The 18,831-nt window shown below is 38.2% G+C and overlaps 1 gene segment (V, D, J or C); it reads right to left on the reverse strand.

Annotated features, from left to right (window-relative positions):
• Positions 1 to 361: 361 nt before the first annotated feature.
• Positions 362 to 18,831, reverse strand: part of LOC117363895 — a 286,323-nt gene continuing 267,853 nt past the window's right edge. The window contains 2 exon segments of the V gene segment in view: positions 362 to 930; positions 12,183 to 12,217. Coding sequence covers positions 599 to 930; positions 12,183 to 12,217 — 367 coding nt within the window.

An 18,831-nucleotide genomic window follows, 5' to 3' on the forward strand; every position in this document is an offset into this window, starting at 1 on the left:
CGCTGTATGATCAGTTTTTATTTGTAGTGAACCGCCTAGAACCATTCCTGGTTAGGAGGTATATAAAAAATAAAATTATTATTATTACTAAAATGTGTTCTCATGTTAGCATGTGCTGACATAGTTAACATCCTCTATTAATAAATAAGACCCATCACAAAAAAATGGCACCTTTTGTAAAAACACATATGTTATGTTAGTAAATCTAGCCCTACATAAGGGGGTTTGTAACCTGACATTCCACCCATAAGATGTATAGAGTTAGGTATGCCTTCCATGGTGGTAAGTAAATATAATAAGAACATATAACCTGTTTAAAATAACCTGTATAATAACCGGTTTAAAATAATTTAAAAAAAAGTGGAGCAGAATCCATATTTTTATTCATGTATCACTCTTCATACTTTACATGATAAAAGCAGGAAAACAGACTTTAAAGGCTATTGCAGTTTCTATTCAATACATTCAGCGACTGACAGAGCAGAGCAAAGATCTTAACTCTGTCTGCTGATAATAAGAATTATACAGTGTTTAACATTTTAAAAAGGCAGAATAAAGGCTAAGAAAGGAATGAGTGGCTCCTTGTTCCCTGAGAGAACTATGCGGAGCATTCTGATCTCTTTATGCTCTTTGCAATAGGTGATGACAGGGCTTTGTGCTTAATCTCACAACTGTAGTTTTCATGCTTCATCCATTTGTCTTTAGGGAGAGTTAGGACACTGCTCTTCCTGTATGTGAGGTTGCTGCCGTCCGATATCGACTCACTTGTGTCCACACCATCACTGATGGGAATTCCATCTTTCTTCCACTCCACATCTAAGCCACTTGGAGAGAAGTTAGACATTAAACAAACTATAGATGCTGAGCCCTCATCCAGTTGCTGCTTTGAAGGTGGGAATATGTGTACAGTAGGTGCTGCATCTTCTGTTCCTGCAAAAATAACATAATAAAGCACAATGTCACAATGTCGAAACAATTTTTGTTCCCCTCATTTCTTTGCTGCAAATTGGTGTACAGCAGTCAATTTTCACAGACCTCACTGCATATCTAATGTTTAGCTTTGTAGTGGAGTATTTTGACTAACTTCACACCTCCTGCCTCCATCTTCTCCTATTTTCCAAGTCAGCTAGAGACTATTTTAGCAAAACTATGAAATAAAGATCACTGATTAAAAGATTTTATCTATGTACAAACTATTTGTCATTGTAAACAAATTAGGATCAAACACTTATAATAATAAATACATTAAAACCACCTAAAAAAAAAAAATAAAAAAAGCTATGCATCTAACATTACAAAATATATGCATACAAAATCCCTGAGTCTAAAGAACACGTCTACATTTAGCCACACAATCAAAAGATAAAAATATATTCAAAAGCAGCCAGTAGTGTAAAGGGGCATATTTGCATCTGTCCTGTAACAGAATTTTTTTTAAAAATTGTAAATCTTTATTCATTTTAAAACATACACAAAGTGCATATAAAAAATACAACAATTGGTACAATAAAACAGCACTTATAACTACCAAATAGTAATAGAAATATCTTTCCCACCCTCCCACCCATCCCGGATGTGTATAAAACTCTATTAAAAATGGAAGGCTTATTCTATTGATTGGTGGATTTGCTAATGGGCCCCAAATCTCCTTAAAGTTTTTACAATGACCAGTTAGTTCCGAATTCATACATTCATATTGATAGAATAAGCACAGGGATTCCCACCAGAAGGTATGATTCAGTCTATCGCAATTCTTCCAGTTTTTTGTGATCATCTGTACAGCAATCCCAGTTATAACAAGAAGTAGTCTATTCTTAGCTGCAGAAATTGGAGCCTTGGGTTGTAATACAGTTCCGAATAGTACAATATCATATGACATTGGAATGGAAGTATCTAGTATCCTATTAATTGTAACCCATATCGACTTCCAGAAGGCAAGTATTAAGGGGAAATAGTACAACAGGTGATCTAGTGTCCCTATATCAAGATGACAATGCCAGCATCTATTAGACTTTGAACTATCTAATTTTTGCAAACGAACAGGGGTCCAAAAAATCCTATATAACAGAAAAAAACAGTCTCAAAGATGCTGACGCTGTACATCTCGTCCTCCAAGACCAAATCTGTGGCCATTGACGGCCTCTTTTACAAAGCCTTGTTAGCGGATGCCACACAGCAACAGCCCTTTAAATCTCTATGGGCTTCGGGGCCATTAGTGCGGCTTTGTAAAAGAGGCTGTGAGTAGCATAAATATCTTGCTTTTTACCTCAATGCTCCAAATATCCCTTAGGCTCGTTTTTGGTTTCTTATTCAAATATTCTGATATTAATTTATACCACTTGGCAGCCTGATGCCCTAGGAAATCTGTCTGGAAACATAGGCCCGGTAAGCTATATTGATTATTTAAATTTTGCCAATCAGGGAACCCTTTCTGAATGGCCTGCTTCAACTGCAACCATTTATATGCTTGAGATTTTGTAATACCAAATGATTATTGCAGTTGTGAAAAATCAAGCAGTTTTCCATTTGATAATACATCATCAGTGGTCGGGTACAGCGGCATTAAGCTTTAGAAAGGGATATGGTGCCTTGATAAAACCCCTTTGGGTGAAACATGTTGGCGGTATAAATCTCTGAAAGCATGACCACAAGTTTTAAGCTAAGCATTTAAACTATTTATACACTAAGGTGGAAAAAAGTATTTACAAATTTAATAGCAAAGTATGGATGATCCGGTGAGGAAGTAGTACATAAAGCCTGACACAATGACTTTGTATGAGTGCTAGGTGGTACTTCTGAGGATCTATAAACATTGTACTATTTACTGTGAAGAGAGTTAGGAGGGGTAAGAGAATATGCACCCTTCCAATCTGAAGTTTGGGCTTTACTCTCACAGAAAATTTAACTTGAACTATTGTGCTGTTTGGTCAATTAACCGTAGTAGGGACATAAGTTGCCATTCTAAAATCAGCCAATCCAGAAGGTGCTCCAAGAATTCAGGAAGGATCCAATACATACCCTGACATAGAATAAATGCTTGATGATATCTATAAAAATTTGGGAAATTTACCCCACCTGCCACAATTGGTTTTTGCAAAGATACTAAAGCTATTCCAGCAGTTTTACCCAGCCAAATAAATTTAGTGATAATTCCATTCAATTTTTATAAAAGGACCCTTAAAAATAAACCGGCAACATATTAATTTGGTAGCAAACTACAAGCAAAATCATAATTTTAATAGGTTGGACTTTCCCCCATCAGCAATAAAGATTTTTCATTTACTGTCATTGGGCTCCTTTTACGAAGGCGCATTAGCGGTTTAACGTGCGTAATAGTGCACGCTAAACTGCCGGCCGTGCTAGCCGCTACTGCCTCCTCTTGAGCAGGCGGTAGTTTATCAGCTAGCGTGGGGGTTAGCGCATGATTAAAAGTCACGCGCGCTATAGCTGCTATCGCGGCTTCGTAAAAGGAGCCCATTGTATCTTCCAATGGTTTTTGTATCATGATACTTAAATATTTTATGCCCTGTCCTGTAACAGAATTAAGTTCCAAATTATTTATTTATTTAAAAAATTTCTAAACAGTTTACATAATGTCACATACATAATTCTATAAAGCAAATAAAATCAGACAAGCATATCAAAGAATCCTCAGAAAATCAGCAGTAAAAGAATGAAAGCCAGAGAAAGCTTACACAAACAATCATGAAAAAAAGTTTCACAAGTCTTCAGTCATGAGGGATCAATATCGATTAGGTTAAAGAGCCACAACTTTACAGTTTTTCTAAAGGCCATATACTGTAATTCTTTTCTAACTGGGCATTACAAGGGGACGCTGAAAAGTTCTCAGCCCAACCAACAAATTTGGGGCAGTCTACATCAAGAGCTAAATACTTTAGGGCCTGTTTTACAAAGCCACGCGGCAACAGCCCCAAAGCCCTTTAAATCTCTATGGGCTTTATGTTCTGTATTTTCCAACAGAATGGAAAAGGTGGATGGAGATTGCCCCAAATTTATTGCCCTTGATGGAGATTTATTGCCAAATTTATTGCCCTTGATGGAGATTTATTGCCAAATTTATTGCCCTTGATGGCGATTGCTCCAAATTTATTGGTTAGGCTGAAAACTTTTCAGCAGCCCCTCGTAATGGATATGTGTTCCATGATAAACAAAATTCAAATAAATAAATAAAACATTAACATTGTGCATGAAATGACTGAATTATTCCCACATTTGATTTCTATCTTGGTTCCGTGACCTAACATTCACTACAGTGATTTCTCATTTACTACCATGCAAAAATCTAAAGTTTTATTTTCACATGTATTTCTAGACTAACTATATCAATATGAATGAAATGACTTTCACAGAATGTCCATCACAATGATTATTTCCCATTTACCCCCGCCCATCCCCATAAAAAAACCTAAGGCTTTATTTTCATGTGTATTTCTCCTCAAAGGCAAAACATTTCAAAAGAGTCTTTATCATCCCTCTGTTAAAATACATTGAAACCCATCAGTTAAGCCTGAGCATAGACTACTGAAACACTAGCATATGGTATATTATTCCTTGAAACTGGGGAAAACAGATTGCAAACTTTAAAAACATGAGGAAACATAAGTTGGAGAAAGCTATTTACATTTATCTCTACATTGGTTTTGTTTCCTGGAAGCAAACCACAACATTTACTTCCTACCTACCCCCCATCCACAGCCCCCCTGTACAAAAAACTGGTCTGGAGGCTCTATTCAGCACTGAAACCAGCAAATTGTGACTTACCAATTAATTAAGGTTTAATTTGAACTTATTAAAAGCCACACTGCCTTGCAATGGCGGAAGGAAGACTTAGGCTCAAAATTAAATGCCTATTTGTAATCTAGGATGTATGTCCCATCATATTGTTTATTGGTCTTCGTATAGCCCCTTCAGGATCCTTCAGAAGGCAGCAAAGAAACTAAGCAAGCATTCTTTTTTTCCCTCAGAAATCAGCCAGAATGAACTACAGTGATGCCTTGGAATCCAAACTTAATCCGTTCCAGAACCTCGTTCGAGTTCCAAAAAGTTCGAGTTCTAAGACAATTTTTCCCATTGAAAATAATGGAAACTGTATTAATTAGTTCCTGGCTCCCACAGACTCAAATTTTAATAGTAAATACACTGGATTTTAGGGGCAGAAACACACACATACAATGTGCAGGCATTCGGATTCCAAAGCAGAGTTTGGATTCTGGGGCAAAAGTTATTACAAAAAAAAGTTTGGATTCCAAAGCGTTCGAGTTCTGGGGCGTTCGGATTCCGAGGTACCACTGTATATTCTACCATTGCAAAGCAGTTCATTTGTCTATTAAGATATACCCTGAACATAACCCCCCCCCCCCACACCTTTTTTTATAATGTGGTTTTTAGTACTGGCCACAGTGGTAACAGTTCCGACGCTCATAGGAATTCTATGAGCATCAGAGCTTTTACCGCTGTGACCGGGGGAAAAAGTTCTGGTTATCATTGGTGGAAGTATTACATGCATCAAATATACTCATTATTTTACATTGTGAACTAGGCAGATCTATCTGGTGTAATAGCCAGGATTCCTTTCTAAGAAATATTCTGCCACAGATGTTTGCCATGAATTCTACTAAATTAAAGTTTCTTTTCACATCTAAATCTAAGATATCTTTGGATATCATAAGATTTTTCAGATACAGAACATGTGGAAAAATATCTTTTCGTAAGGTTTAGAGTCATGAATTTTTTTTAAATAATGTTTCCTGGTTTGAGATGGAACACCCTTTCTGCTATATACTGTATGTGATATGATGAAGGACCGTTTTCAGAAAGGGAGAAAGAGAAACCTTTTGAAAAAGGTTCTTCATCATAATGGGTTTGGGCAGTGCCTCACCACCGCGTGTTGTGGTGTGTTACCATTTATGAATTGGAAGTGGATGTTTTCATCCTTTTATTTATTATTTTAGATGTATTAACCATTTTTTCTTGAAAAGATTCACCCAAAGCAGTTTACAAGTCACTGAATAGTGATCATGTACTCTTAAATATTTTCCTATCTGTCCCAGTAGGCTCACAAATTAACAGTGGTACCTGGGGCAATGGAGTGTGAAATGACTTGCCCAGAGTCACAAGGAGAAGGTTGGGATCGAACTCAGAACATCAGGGTGCATAGGAATTACATATATGATAAGCCTATAATTTGTTTTTGCTGCATTTCTCTTGTTCACACTCTAGCATTTTCCAGTAACTGAACTACAAAGAGAGCTTCAAAGCTACAATCGAATAACACTACAAAAAAAGCGCAAGTGTTTTTAAGCGCCAGCTGGCACGCTGAATGCTCTGCCCCGCGCCAATGCTCATAGAGTTCCTAAGACCATCAGAGCAGTGCAGAGCATTCAGTGTGTTGGCCGGCACGAAAAACCACTCGCGTGGTTTTGTAAAAGGGGGTTGTAATTAAGATATTATCAATATGAATAGAATTACTCATTTATAATCACATTTAGGGCTCCTTTTATCAAGCCGCGCTAGCGGGGTTAGCGCATTGGACATTTCATTACGCGCTAATCCCCGCGGCAAGCAAAAAAACTAACACCTGGTCAAAAGAGGCGTTAGCGACTAGCACGGCAGGCGGTTTAACACGCAGTATTCCGCGCGTTAAACCCCTACCGCGCCTTGATAAAAGGACCCCTAAATTTTTTCTGGCCAGCCCAAAAGACAAAATAACCAGACCATCGCTTTGTTTAAATGGTCATGACTACCCAATCTCAAAATCTATAAAAATATTGGGAGTCATACTAGATTCACATCTAACTATGGCAGAACATATGAATTTAGTGGTAAAGAAGTGCTTATTTGCACTATGGAAATTATAGACCATTAAAAAATACTTTGATCCTCTATCCTATACACTATTAATGCAAGCACTAGTCTTATCCATACTGGATTACTGCAATATTGTTTATTTGGGAGCTCCAAAGAAAATCCTGAGAAAATTGAGAATAGTACAGAATACGGCTGTCCGATTGATATTTGGGTTGAAGAAAAATGAACATATTAGTACATACTACCGACTGCTGCATTGGCTCCCGGTGGAGGCACGAGTATTATCCAAATTTTCCTGCATCTGTTATAAGCTGGTTTGGGGACTTGCCCCAACTTACCTTTTATCTCATTTTGTGTTATACAACCCAACGAGGATAACTAGGAATTCCAATCTATTTGCTTATCCAAAAATTACTGGCTGCAGATACAAGACTTTTTTGGATAGGGCTTTTGCATTTCAAGCAAGTAAGCAGCAGTCTTGGTGGGGTAATTGTATTGGTGGAGTTATGCTGTCTTATGGTGCATTTCGAAAAGTAATTAAGTCAGCGTTGTTTGATAAATTCATTTCCTACATGTGGATATTACCGTTAACAAAATTTCACATTGAACATATTTAAGAAACTTGTTGTATTTTAATTATCTGTACTTCGCTGATTGCCTAGCCTTCTTCTGTGTAAACCGCCTAGATATTGTTTGATTATGGCGGTATAAAAGAATAAAGTTATATTATGTTATGTTATGCTATTTCCTAAACCTAGTCTGCATTCTTTATTTAGCGCTAAACCCAGGAATTTATTACTTACCACTAAATTAAGGTTTAATTTGAGCTTGCTAATAGTGATACTTGTCAATTAGAGTGTAGACTGAATATGAAGTTCTACTTATCATGAACAGGTGAAATGATTAAACTTATCAGATATACTCATTATTACATAGGGCTCCTTTTACGAAGGTGCGCTACAGGTTTTATCACACGCATCGGATTAGTGCACGCTATAGCGCGTGCTAGCCAAAAATCTACCACCTGCTCAAATGGCGGCGGTAGCGGCTAGCGCAAGTGGCATTTTAGTGCACTCTATTCCGCGCCTTAAGGCCCTAGCGCGCCTTTGTAAAAGGAGCCCATACTAAACTAGATAGAAACATAGGATTCCTTGTTAATAAATACTGTACTCTTAAACACAAGGCTGCAATAAGAATTTCTTAACTTTTCTTCTCTAGTTCTAAGAGAGCTGCACATTAGGGTTAGTCATACTTTAATACTGAGACTAGCATATTGTGTATTACCCTTTTAAAATGGACAAAACATATTAAAAATTCTGAAAACATAAGGAAACATAAATTGGAGAAAGATATTTACTTACGTTTCAGCTCTACCTTGGTTCCTTTCCCGAAAGAGTACTACAGCAAATACTTCCTAATTGCCCGTGTACAAAAACCTAGTCTGCAGGCTGCATTCAGCACTGAACCCAGGAATTTATTACTTACCATTAAATTAAGGTTTAATTTGAGCTTGCTAATAGTGATACTTGTCAATTAGAGTGTAGATTGAATATGAAGTTCTGCTTATCATGAACAGGTGAAATGATTAAACTTATCAGATATACTCATTATTACATAGTAAACTAGATAGAAACATCTAGTGTAATAATTAGGATTCCTTGTTAATAAATACTGTACTCAGGTTGCAGTCAGATTTTTTTTAACTTTTCAGCTCTAACTCTAAGATATTTCATGGACATTTTAGAGTTGTTCATACCTCTTTATAATTAGAGTATGATGTAGTATATTATCATTACTATTTCTTAAATTTTAGAATCATGAATATTTTTTATAATGTTTCCTGGTTTGAGATGGAACAAACACCCTTTCTGTTACATATGTGGTATGTCTATATTTTGTTTTTGCTGTACTTCTCCTTTTCACATTCTAGTATTTTCTAGTCACTGAACTAGTCACTGAACTATAAAGAAAGCTTGAAAGCTAAAAGTAAATAAATCTAGAAAAAAACCATAATTAAGACATTATCAATATAGATGGAATTGTTCAATTATACTCACTTTTCATTTCTAACTTGGTTCCTTTACCGAACGTCTTCCACAGTGATTCTTTCCAATTTACCCCCATACAAAAACCTGAGGGACCCTTTTACAAAGCCATGGTAGCAATTTTCCTGCAGCAAATTATCCGAAGCCCACAGGAATTGAATGGGTTTTACAGTATATGCCGTGGGAGCATCACTACTGTGGCTTTGTAGTTCTCATAGATTTTGGTAAAGGTAAAAAATTTCAAAACTGAGTCCTTATCATCTCATTGTTAAAATACACTGAAACCCATCAGTTAAGCCTGAGCACAGAACTACTACTGACTTGCTAGAATATTGTATATAACCCCTTGAAACTGGGGAAAACAGATTATGAACTCTGAAAACATAAGGAAACATAAATTGGAGAAAGATATTTACTTACGTTTCAGCTCTACCTTGGTTCCTTTCCCGAAAGAGTACCACAGCAAATACTTCCTAATTGCCCGTGTACAAAAACCTAGTCTGCAGGCTGCATTCAGCACTGAACCCAGTAATTTATTACTTACCACTAAATTAAGATTTAATTTGAGCTTGCTAATTGTGATACTTGTCAATTAGAGTGTAGATTGAATATGAAGTTATGCTTATCATGAACAGGTGAAATGATTAAACTTATCAGATATACTCATTATTACATAGTAAACTAGGTAGAAACATCTAGGGTAATAATTAGGATTCCTTGTTAATAAATACTGTACTCTCAAACTCAAGGTTGCAGTCAGAATTTTTTTTAACTTTTCAGCTCTAACTCTAAGATATTTCATGGACATTTTAGAGTTGTTCATACCTCTTTATAATTAGAGTATGATGTAGTATATTATCATTACTATTTCTTAAATTTTAGAATTATGAATATTTTTTATGTTTCCTGTTTGAGGTGGAACAAACACCCTTTCTGTTACATATGTGATATGCCTATATTTTGTTTTTGCTGTACTTCTCCTTTTCACATTCTAGTATTTTCTAGTCACTGAACTATAAAGAAAGCTTGAAAGCTAAAAGTAAATAAATCTAGAAAAAACCATAATTAAGACATTATCAATATAGATGGAATTGCTCAATTATACTCACTTTTTATTTCTAACTTGGTTCCTTTACCGAACGTCTTCCACAGTGATTCTTTCCAATTTACCCCCATACAAAAACCTGAGGGACCCTTTTACAAAGCCATGGTAGCAATTTTCCTGCAGCAAATTATCCGAAGCCCACAGGAATTGAATGGGTTTTACAGTATATGCCGTGGGAGAATCACTACTGTGGCTTTGTAGTTCTCATAGATTTTGGTAAAGGCAAAAAATTTCAAAACTGAGTCCTTATCATCTCATTGTTAAAATACACTGAAACCCATCAGTTAAGCCTGAGCACAGAACTACTACTGACTTGCTAGAATATTGTATATAACCCCTTGAAACTGGGGAAAACAGATTATGAACACTGAAAACATAAGGAAACATAAATTGGAGAAAGATATTTACTTACGTTTCAGCTCTACCTTGGTTCCTTTCCCGAAAGAGTACCACAGCAAATACTTCCTAATTGCCCGTGTACAAAAACCTAGTCTGCAGGCTGCATTCAGCACTGAACCCAGTAATTTATTACTTACCACTAAATTAAGATTTAATTTGAGCTTGCTAATTGTGATACTTGTCAATTAGAGTGTAGATTGAATATGAAGTTATGCTTATCATGAACAGGTGAAATGATTAAACTTATCAGATATACTCATTATTACATAGTAAACTAGGTAGAAACATCTAGTGTAATAATTAGGATTCCTTGTTAATAAATACTGTACTCTCAAACTCAAGGTTGCAGTCAGAATTTTTTTTAACTTTTCAGCTCTAACTCTAAGATATTTCATGGACATTTTAGAGTTGTTCATACCTCTTTATAATTAGAGTATGATGTAGTATATTATCATTACTATTTCTTAAATTTTAGAATTATTAATATTTTTTATGTTTCCTGTTTGAGGTGGAACAAACACCCTTTCTGTTACATATGTGATATGCCTATATTTTGTTTTTGCTGTACTTCTCCTTTTCACATTCTAGTATTTTCTAGTCACTGAACTATAAAGAAAGCTTGAAAGCTAAAAGTAAATAAATCTAGAAAAAAACCATAATTAAGACATTATCAATATAGATGGAATTGTTCAATTATACTCACTTTTCATTTCTAACTTGGTTCCTTTACCGAACGTCCACCACAGTGATTCTTTCCAATTTACCCCCATACAAAAACCTGAGGGACCCTTTTACAAAGCCATGGTAGCAATTTTCCTGCAGCAAATTATCCGAAGCCCACAGGAATTGAATGGGTTTTACAGTATATGCCGTGGGAGCATCACTACTGTGGCTTTGTAGTTCTCATAGATTTTGGTAAAGGTAAAAAATTTCAAAACTGAGTCCTTATCATCTCATTGTTAAAATACACTGAAACCCATCAGTTAAGCCTGAGCACAGAACTACTACTGACTTGCTAGAATATTGTATATAACCCCTTGAAACTGGGGAAAACAGATTATGAACTCTGAAAACATAAGGAAACATAAATTGGAGAAAGATATTTACTTACGTTTCAGCTCTACCTTGGTTCCTTTCCCGAAAGAGTACCACAGCAAATACTTCCTAATTGCCCGTGTACAAAAACCTAGTCTGCAGGCTGCATTCAGCACTGAACCCAGTAATTTATTACTTACCACTAAATTAAGATTTTATTTGAGCTTGCTAATTGTGATACTTGTCAATTAGAGTGTAGATTGAATATGAAGTTATGCTTATCATGAACAGGTGAAATGATTAAACTTATCAGATATACTCATTATTACATAGTAAACTAGGTAGAAACATCTAGTGTAATAATTAGGATTCATTGTTAATAAATACTGTACTCTCAAACTCAAGGTTGCAGTCAGAATTTTTTTTAACTTTTCAGCTCTAACTCTAAGATATTTCATGGACATTTTAGAGTTGTTCATACCTCTTTATAATTAGAGTATGATGTAGTATATTATCATTACTATTTCTTAAATTTTAGAATCATGAATATTTTTTATAATGTTTCCTGGTTTGAGATGGAACAAACACCCTTTCTGTTACATATGTGGTATGTCTATATTTTGTTTTTGCTGTACTTCTCCTTTTCACATTCTAGTATTTTCTAGTCACTGAACTATAAAGAAAGCTTGAAAGCTAAAAGTAAATAAATCTAGAAAAAAACCATAATTAAGACATTATCAATATAGATGGAATTGTTCAATTATACTCACTTTTCATTTCTAACTTGGTTCCTTTACCGAACGTCCACCACAGTGATTCTTTCCAATTTACCCCCATACAAAAACCTGAGGGACCCTTTTACAAAGCCATGGTAGCAATTTTCCTGCAGCAAATTATCCGAAGCCCACAGGAATTGAATGGGTTTTACAGTATATGCCGTGGGAGCATCACTACTGTGGCTTTGTAGTTCTCATAGATTTTGGTAAAGGTAAAAAATTTCAAAACTGAGTCCTTATCATCTCATTGTTAAAATACACTGAAACCCATCAGTTAAGCCTGAGCACAGAACTACTACTGACTTGCTAGAATATTGTATATAACCCCTTGAAACTGGGGAAAACAGATTATGAACTCTGAAAACATAAGGAAACATAAATTGGAGAAAGATATTTACTTACGTTTCAGCTCTACCTTGGTTCCTTTCCCGAAAGAGTACCACAGCAAATACTTCCTAATTGCCCGTGTACAAAAACCTAGTCTGCAGGCTGCATTCAGCACTGAACCCAGTAATTTATTACTTACCACTAAATTAAGATTTTATTTGAGCTTGCTAATTGTGATACTTGTCAATTAGAGTGTAGATTGAATACGAAGTTATGCTTATCATGAACAGGTGAAATTATTACACATATCAGATATACCGGTACTCATTATTACATAGTGAACTAGATAGAAACATCTAGTGTAATAATTAGGATTCCTTTTTAATAAATACTCCTAAATACAAGGCTGCAATGAGAATTTCTTAACTTTTCATTTCTATTTCTAAGATATCTGCATGGATACATTAGGGTTATTCATACTTTAATACTGAGACACTAGCATATTGTACATTACCCCTTTAAATATAAAGTCTGAAAACATGAGGTAATATATATTAGAGAAAGATATTTACTTACTGTACATTTGATCTCTAGCTTGGTTCCTCTCCCACAAGTGAGCCACAGCAAATATTTTCTAGTTCCCTGAACAAAAACCTGGTTTGTTGGCTCTTTTAAGCACTGAACCCAGAAAATTATGACAACACTAAGGGGTCCTTTTACTAAGGTGCGCTAGCTATTTTAGTGTGCGCTAAATGCAAAGCGTCCATTATATTCTATGGACATGTTAGTGCTTAGCGCGCGCTAAAATGGCTAGCACGCCTTAGTAAAAGAGGGGGTAAATTAAGGTTTAATTTGAGCTTGCTGAAAGCAGTACTTGTCAATTAAATTATAGATTGAATATAAAGTTCTTGTTATCATGGACAGGTGGAATTACTACACATATCAGATATACTCATTATTACACAGTGTACTATCTAGATCCCTCTAGTGAGATAACTAGGATTTCTTGCTAATAAATGCTCTTAATCATAAGTTTACAGTTAGAATTTTGTAAGTTTTCATCTCAAATTATAAGAAATCTTCATGGATATTGTACTGTTGTTCATACTTTTATATATTTGGAGTATGAGGTAGAATATTGTCACTACTTTTTCTTAACTTTTAGTCATGAAATTTTTTTGTTTTCTGGTTTAAAATGGAACACTGTTTGTTACATATGATATGCCTATATTTTGCTTTTGTTACATTATTCTTGATCACATTCTAGCATTTTTAAGTGTCTGAAGTATAAATGAGGCTACTTAGAAGAAATAAAAAAAATGAAATGCTATAAATATTACCATTGAAACATGGAATTGCCAGTTTGTACTCACATTTGATTTCTCCCTTGGTTCCTGTACTAAATAAACATCCAGTTTAAACTGCAGTTGTCTCACTGTACAAAGTACAAAAACTATGCAAAAAAGGGGAGGCATTGACAGAGCCACCAAAGCTAATTTCCCTAAAGAGATTGCTTTCAGTTACTGGGGTCTGGCAGTCTATAAGAGAAGTATGCTAATTTGTACACTTGAATGGGGATAATATTTAAGCACCTAGGCTTGGATTCTCATAACCACGCTGTAAGTTAGGCGGTGGTAGTTGTCCTACCGCCACACAACTTAATTGGTTTAATTAGTGATAATTGCCATGGTAATTGATAGTGTTTAAAACTAATTAAAAAGTCATTTAAAAAAATGGAGACACGCTTAAGACACCTCTAAAACCAGCATCATTGTCCCATCCAAGGAGCTTAACACCACAGATGTGGTTCATGCCAGAAGATCGTGAGAGCTATGAGATCCGCTTGAAGGAATACCTTCACCCATGTGAATCTGATAAACAGAATTTTGTTCATGCTAAGAATAATGGAGCACTTAAACGTCCACGTGAACTTTTTAACATAGTAAGAGGATTGACTGAGAGGTCCGAGGCTATGACACTGGTGCAGATAGTGAAAGAGTATCTACTGGTTGGGAGAGAGATATTACACTGTGAGAGCTAAAGAATGTATATTGGGATGCAGTAGAAAGCCCTCGTTCTGTGTCAGAAGTGTTGAAAAGATTTGCAGAGTGATTGCTTCCTGTTTGCTCATATGTAGGAGAAGGAACTAAGGTTGACATGGCCACCGAGGTGCAATGTGTATCATGGTGGCTGATTCCTGGTTAATGTTTGAGCAATGTTGTCTTGAATAAATGAATTGGAGGGAATGTGTAGAAGAACCTGCCTTGCCAGTTGAACAGGAAGGCATCTATTTCAGGTGATTGGGAGCTTGAAGCCTGGAGCAGAAAAGAAGGAGCTTGTGATTGTAGGGGAAGCAAATAGGTCCACTTCTGGGATTCCCCATGCCACAAATATCTGTGGCAAGATGAAGGTGTTGAGCGATCATTCATGTGGTTAAAGAATTCTGCTCAATTTCGGCCATAGAAACATAGAAACATAGAAATCGACGGCAGATAAGGGCCAAGGCCCATCCAGTCTGCCCACCCTAATGACCCTCCCCTGCCTTTACTTTGCGAATAGAACCCACGTGTCGATCCCATTTGGCCTTAAAATCAGGCACGCTGTTGGTCTCAATCACCTGAAGTGGAAGACCATTCCAGCGATCCACCACCCTTTCGGTGAAAAAGAATTTCCTGGTGTCACCGTGCAGTTTCCCGCCTCTGATTTTCCACGGGTGTCCTCTTGTTGCCGTGGGACCCCTGAAAAAGAAGATATCTTCTTCTACCTCGATGCGGCCCGTGAGATACTTGAACGTCTCGATCATGTCTCCCCTCTCCCTGCGCTCCTCGAGCGAGTATAGCTGTAATTTATCTAACCGTTCTTCGTACGGGAGATCCTTCAGTCCCGAGATCATCCGGGTGGCCATTCTCTGGACCGATTCCAGCCTCAGCACATCCTTACGGTAATGTGGCCTCCAGAATTGCACACAGTATTCCAGGTGCGGTCTCACCATGGATCTATACAAGGGCATAATGACTTCAGGCTTACGGCTGACGAAACCCCTGCGTATGCAACCTATGATTTGTCTTGCCTTGGAAGAAGCTTGCTCCACTTGATTGGCAGCCTTCATGTCCTCACTGACGATCACCCCTCCTCACTGACGATCACCCCAATACATTCTGTTTTCCTGCTTAGCAAACTGCTGTCAGAAAAATGTTGTAAGCAATGACCCAGGACCAGATTTGGATGGCTTCTTGATAGAGTCAGTGAGATCCTATCCCATCCTGCTTATTCATATAGTACATGCTTACTTGGTTATCTCTTCAAACCACTACTTGGAGGTTGATATAGAGACGTGCTTCTGCAAAACTTCAAGAGCCTTGCATGTGGAGACCATCTAAGTGAGACATAAAAACATTGGTCATCAAAATCTTTTGATGAGGTGGTACTTGAAACAGGATACCTCTGGAAAGATTTGCTGGAGACATCCACTACAGGAGTGAGTCTTTGAGTTGTGGTGTCACTGAAAAACTCTGGTAGAGAAGATTAGTTGCTTGAGACCATTGGGAGGATAATGCCCACTGAGGTTGCTTGAGGTGAAGATGGGCAAATGGGACTGTGGCGGCTATATGACCTCAAAAGCGTAGCATGTGATTATGCCAGCAGGTGGTGACAAGAAGAAACTTCCTGACAGAGCTGAAGTAGTATGGTGAGTCTCTGCTGAGGGTGTCTGGTTTATGTCTAGAAGAGCCCAATAAACTCCAAGGTCTGAGTTGACTTTAGGTGGGATTTGGGTTTGAAGTTGAATTGTCGTATGCAAAGTTTGCTGAGCCTGTTGGGGTGCAGGAGCTTTGATCAACCAGTCATACAGGTAAGGAAAAATGTGGAAACTATATGAGCAAAGTATCACTGCCACCACCAAGTACTTGATGAACAATCTGGGGGCTGAAGCCAATCCCAAAGGGAGCACTTTGTATTAGAAATGTTGCACTCCCATATGAAAGCGAAGGTATTTTCTGTGAGTAGGGAGAATAGAAATATGTGCATATGCATCTTTGAAGTCTAGAGAGCATAGTGTGACAGGTATGCCTAGCGGAATGCTTGGTAACCCCACCCAGGGTACCCTGCCACAAAGAGAAAGAGACGGTTGTGACCTGTGCACTAAGGTATCGTGGCTCCCAGGCCCACGGCTGCACAATCCCGGGAGGTTCTCAGTTCTGCCTTGTAACAGCCCAAGTATCAGTTTAATCCTCAGTAAAATAAAACAGCAAAACATTGTCCGTTTAGAAAAAAAAAACCAACACTTTTCTTTATTCAGGCTTCATAGTGCACTCTATTATTCACATTAGGATACTTCATTCACTGGCCTTTCAATTCAAACCCCCGATTTGCAATCCACTTAACAGCAGGTGCATATCAGTTTTTCAGGTTTGACTTTCCAAACAGGCAAACAAAGCTTTTAATCCTCATGTACTTATTAGCATGTCAGTCACACAGTTTTGTCTTTTAAATCCAAAAGAGAGAGAACTCCCCCCAAAAAAAACACCAAAACAAAAAAAACACCCCTTGTCTTCTTATAACCACATTAACCAGGTTCTTACTGTAACTGATCACCTGGGATTTAGGGAGAGCTGTCACACAGTTTTATCTTTTAAATCCATAAGAGAGAGACCCCCCAAATCCCCCCCCCTCACAAACACCCCTTGTCTTCTTTTATACTGTGCAACATTAACCAGATTCTTACTGTAACTGATCGGCTGTAACTTCCCTGTTCCAAATACACAGCACTGTTCTCTCTGTGAGATATTATAGCCAATGCCCACAAACCTCCAGTCTCTGGTAATGGCTTTAATGCTCTCTAAGGGCCAGTTTCACGAAACTCCCCTACCGATATGATCCATCCGATCCATGACCAGGGGGCTGATTCACGACGCATCCTCATGCAAATGGGAATGATCGGAATCACGCCCCCAACCGATTGTATGGATCGCTGAATAGCGATCCCGAAGCATGCACAGACCATCTGTAGATGGTCTGTGCATGCTTACAGAGCAGCGACCCTTTTTTTTTTTTTTAACATGTCCCAGCAGAGCTGCTTTGCTCTCAGGCTACAAAAGTTGGCTTTGCGGGTCGACGAGCTACATTGTTTCCTGATATCTCAAAAGTCTCTTATGACAGCGATCCCATGGTTTTAACCCTCTTTAAACCCGCGGGTTAAAACCACAGGCTCGCACTGCTGGGAAGGCAAGGAGAGTCAGGGCAGAAGCAGGGTGGCGATCAAAGCAGAAGCAGGGCGGCGAGTTGGGGCAGAAGCAGGGTGGTGATCAGAACAGAAGCAGGGCGGCGATCGGGGCAGAGAGCAGGAGAGTCAGGGCAGAGAGCAGGAGATGCAGTTGGAAAGGACGTGAGCAACTGGTCCCCAGCAGTCGCTTGTTTCTTGATCAGCCAGCCCAGTCAGTGTTCCAGTTTTTTGAAAGTGAAATGCTGCCTGCCTACTTTACATGCTTTTTCTCCTCATTTGCATGCACGGATTGTATTGGAGGATGATCGGCCACGAGGTTAGTGAATCAGGTCGGAGGAAAATCGGGTCGCAAAGTGGTCGAGACACGATTGGTGTCCTTAGTGAATGTAGCCCTTAATCCAGCAACAAAAAATCCCATTACAAAACAGAAGGGAAAGAAAAAACTTCCCCCAAAACTATTCCTTGAGTAAGGTGACCATACATCCCGTTTTGAACGGGACTGTCGTTTTTTCAGTTCCCCTGTCCCGTTGTCCCCATGCACAGCTTCGGGATGCAAAAATGTCCCATTTTCAGAGACGGCATCCCGAAGCTGTGTGTGAGGCCAACGGGACAGGCAGGGCAGTGCTTCTTCCGGACTTTCCCTTTCATTAATGGGATAGGGACAGCGTTTAGGTACCAATCGATGCGTTCTGCCCTCTCCACTTTCTCCTAGGATGGGTCGTTAGCACAGCAGCTGCAGGGCTCGGCGGTAGTTTGTGGGGGTCCTGGCGGGAGCGGTGCATTGTGGGAAGATGGCAGACAGCGTCGGCTGGTTGCAGGCCAAAGCTCTGTGTAGGAAAGAGCGTTTCAAGGCTCTGCGGGGTAAACAACTGTAGGTCTGTGTTCGGGAGGAAGATAATGCATTGCGGACTGAAGTGGGGGATGCAGCAGCGCGAACTCGGAAGGTGTAGAAGGGATCTATCAGGAAGGGGGTGTGGGGCGGACACGCCAGCATTTTAGAAGGATAAGGAAGGAAAAAAGGAACACGGGAAGATGCTGGACATGGAGGTTGTTTGGTGAAGGAAAAAAAAACCAGACATGAAGTGACATGTGGGA

Source organism: Geotrypetes seraphini, chromosome 1 (assembly GCF_902459505.1).
Source record: "Geotrypetes seraphini chromosome 1, aGeoSer1.1, whole genome shotgun sequence".
Lineage (NCBI taxonomy): Eukaryota > Metazoa > Chordata > Amphibia > Gymnophiona > Dermophiidae > Geotrypetes > Geotrypetes seraphini.